We start from the raw sequence: 3,838 nt of genomic DNA on the forward strand, positions 1-3,838 counted from the left end.
TGTTATAATAAGGAATAAGACCCTTGCTCTTTTTAATTGATTCTGAGAAATTCTCGATGTAATTCTGTGTGAAAATTTATTATTGCCACTGCTTTTAATTTGTGTTCAAACATGAAGATATAGAATTTGTACGCACTATTTCACTTTTAAGTTTCTTGCGTTCTCTTGAATTTTACGTTGTAGATGCGAAAAATGTATTTACAATTGAACAAATAATTTAAGGAAATATGTGATTCAGGATGAAATACGTAAAAATATGTTTAAAATAACAAATATTACGGAAAATATATGATTTATAACAAAGTATGTAAAAAAGGCCAAATATTTAAAAAATAAAGATGGCTTCTTTTGGCCAGAAATGTCTTGAAACATCTATAGTTAGTACGGAATCGCAGATATCATGGTCAGGTAAAAATATGTGAAAACATAAAAATCCTATCCCTAGTTATTACCATATTACTACACAGTTTTTTTTTTTTTTTGTTTTGTTTTTTTACCAGTGAAAAGAGACTTCCCAAGAGTTACAGTTATGATATTACGAATACTTCGTATATACAATACAACTAAATATAATTAAGTATACTATGTAATATACTAAGAATACTATATAAATAAAAATAGTTTTTAATAGTTTTTCGGATTCTTTAGATTCTTTTGAATTGAAACAATAAATATAATTCTTATTGTTCGTTTTAATCCAGATTCACAATAAAAAGTATGTTTTATACCAAATGTAATTAAACCAAAAAGTTTAGAATAAATAAAAATTAAAACAAAATTGAGCGCCCTTAAAATGCACTATGACATATAAATTTGAAAAACGAAATTTCAATATTTTATATCTTTAAATACTGTCCTTTTTGTATAAAGATGGCTGTACTAACAATAATTTATTTTGTGTTTCAGGACTGTTCGCCTATTCCCACATGGATTTCGAAGCTGATCGGGACAAGACTTCAAAGGGCGATCCTTCTTTAGCTGAGATGACTAAGAAGGCTTTGGGAATTCTTCAAAGGAACCCAAATGGGTTTTTCCTACTTGTTGAAAGTAAGCCAGTTCTCTTTTGTCTTTTGTTTTAGTTTATTAACGTGTACCAAGTTTAATTAAGTAGACTACCTCAGTATATTTGCGAAACTTTGTGAAGTTCCATTAAGTAAATAAGAAAGATTATGTCTTTACTCTGTTCTTGTGATAACCTGTGTTAGGTAATGACATAGGTCTTTTTTTTGGGGGGGAGGGCTAAAATGATAATTGGTTTGGATCTTTTGAAACAAATGGTTCCGCCGTTCAGCACAGGAAACAAATGCTAGAATAATTTGTGATGATAATAACCCAAATTTATTTATAATAATATAATTATTTAGATTAATCGAGTCGTAATAACGTTTAGAATATGATTTTATTTTAACAAAACATCTTGTGTGTTTAACAGTTACCAATTAGTATACTATACCTTCATAAAATATGATTGCCCTTGAATCTTCATAATACATTGAGAGGTTTTGGGTAGTGTAAACATTAGATTATAAGTATTAAAATATTAAGTTATATGGGCCAATAGGAATAAAGAAATACGAATATGAATGAGGAAATCTAGTTAGTAAATATATGTAAAATACAAAAATTATTTCAAAATTAAAGTTACGAAATAATTAGAACAAGGAAAACAGAAGAAAAAATAAAGGAAAATATGAAGGAGAAAATAGTTGGCTCTCGTGATTGGAAGAATTTTTTATATAGATCAATAGATGACTGTATAATTTAAAATATTAAGAAGATGGTCAGGATTGAGGTAAAAAAAGAACAAAATAGTTTTCTACTATTTATTGTCCGACGTTTCACCCCACTTTGCAGGGCTTCATCAAGGCTAAAACGATACAAAAACAACTAAGAACATTACAATAATAAGATACAAAAAGGTAGGATAAATATTATGTAAAAAATAAGTGAAAAGAAAATTATATCTAAATAAAAGGAAGGAAGCTATAAAATAGTATTAATATAAAATGATAAGAATAAAAAAATATGCGGTTAAAAAAGTACAGGAGACGCATATAAAACGAAAAAACAGAAAAGTAGATGTGGAAACACAAAATTAAAATACACTAACAGACGGAAAATGAAGAAGAATTTATTTCCTTTTTGGCATCTACAAAAAAATAAATGAATTAAACATTAGTAATAAATTAATAAAATGTCAATAATATATGAATAAATAAACTAACAACCAATAACAATCAATAAATCTTCTCTTCCGATTAAAAGAAAAATTCTAAGAGAATCATCAATTTGTAAGAAATAATGTTTTTTATTTTAAAAAATTATTAGAAGTGGATTAAATGGGTCATAGCTTCAAAATGAAGTGAATTATATTGTACCAAAACTGAATAAATTTCAATAGTAAATGAGAAAAAATTGTTTAAAAAATGGCCTTATTTCGCCTACATTTTTTCTGAAGCGATTGTATTTCTGAGCTAAATTAATTCTAATATATTGGTCACCTATAAAAGTTCCAAATTAAATAAACAATTTTTTTACCAATATGTTTGCTTCGTTCATAAAATCATTCATCCAATAAGAAATATAAGAGTGAAAGAAAAGTTTTTCTATGATGTTTCCGATTCATTATGTTAACTGTGCCTCGATAATGTAAGCTAAAGCAGATGACCTAAATGTTATCTTTAATTTTCTTCTTCAATTAATTCAATTCGCTTATCGGCAGAGAAACAAGAGATCATTTTAATTCTGATTGCTGCAGTGACACGTAAAGACATTTTACAAAGACTGTTTTTTTTTTTTTTAAATTGTTGTAGACAGTTTCCGCTTATTTTAACGTTTAAAATAGGGTATTGAACTTGGGCAAGTTTTTTTTAAATCATGAGTATATCCAAGAGATATATGTTCAATACATATTGAACAAAATTATCAACGTCAAAGATTTTTCTGAGCATACCTCCAATGAAGATCAGTATGTACTTGGCCAAAGCGAATCTCACAGTATGAATGTGCTCAATGAATATAATGAACTCTATAACATTAATATTATTGTAATCATTTCGTGAAGATTAAAAAAAATTAAATATTGTTCAATATTTATAAGCCTAATATTGTTCCTTTCAGGCTCAGTTTGAATTAATCAATTTGATTTTCGTTTAATCGTCAATTTGACGAGTGCTTGTAGAAATAGGTATATAAGAAACACCCGTGAACCCAATGCTATAAATGGCAATCTTCGTATTTTTTGATTCGATCATTTTTTCGGTAATAGTTCACCAACTTTCTCTAACCAATGTTAAAAATATTAGGAAAGTTAAAATATTTTATTTAGCCGATTGGTTAGAATCAAATAGTTCTCGGTCTGACAACGTCAGGACCGTTACTCTTATTAGTTGGAAGTAATTCGAGGACATAATCGAGTTGTTACAGTGGAGTTAGTGAGAGAGGCAGGCAATGTTAAGGACAGCTCCAAAACATATGCAAATAGAGTGGAATTTCCTCGAAACTAAGCCCTGGTTCTTCGACTTCAATAAATTGGACTTGAAGGTTTCCCTTTGTTCAATGGTGCGCGGCTGTAAGTGAGCATTGATTCAACCCTAAGTGAATCAAAGCATTGTGAAGTCCTTACCTACCACACATTCTGACACTTGTATTTAGTTGAGCTATTTTATTTTATTCATTGTTACCTAAACTGAGAGGTCCAATAGATCCTTCCCTCCTGCCAAGGTAAAGTACGTTCTAAGTATGCGTGAGAAATGCTGAAAAAAAATAACTTATAGTAAAAGAAAGTAGATAAAAATAAACAATTTAAAGTATATATTAATAAAAAAAATAATGAATA

General features: G+C 28.2%; 1 protein-coding gene across 1 annotated transcript in view; it reads left to right on the forward strand.

Moving 5' to 3' along the window:
• The window catches only part of LOC106688988 (alkaline phosphatase, tissue-nonspecific isozyme), a gene marked incomplete at its 3' end in the record, with an annotated part of 60,503 nt that overhangs the window by 17,244 nt on the left and 39,421 nt on the right, over nt 1-3,838 (forward strand). The window contains exon 2 of the mRNA XM_067050123.1: nt 907-1,047. Coding sequence (XP_066906224.1) covers nt 907-1,047 — 141 coding nt within the window. The remainder of the gene's footprint in view (nt 1-906; nt 1,048-3,838) is intronic.

This window comes from Halyomorpha halys, unplaced genomic scaffold (assembly GCF_000696795.3).
Source record: "Halyomorpha halys isolate HHAL.00 unplaced genomic scaffold, Hhal_1.1 Scaffold1250.1, whole genome shotgun sequence".
In the NCBI taxonomy this organism is placed as follows: Eukaryota; Metazoa; Arthropoda; class Insecta; order Hemiptera; family Pentatomidae; genus Halyomorpha; species Halyomorpha halys.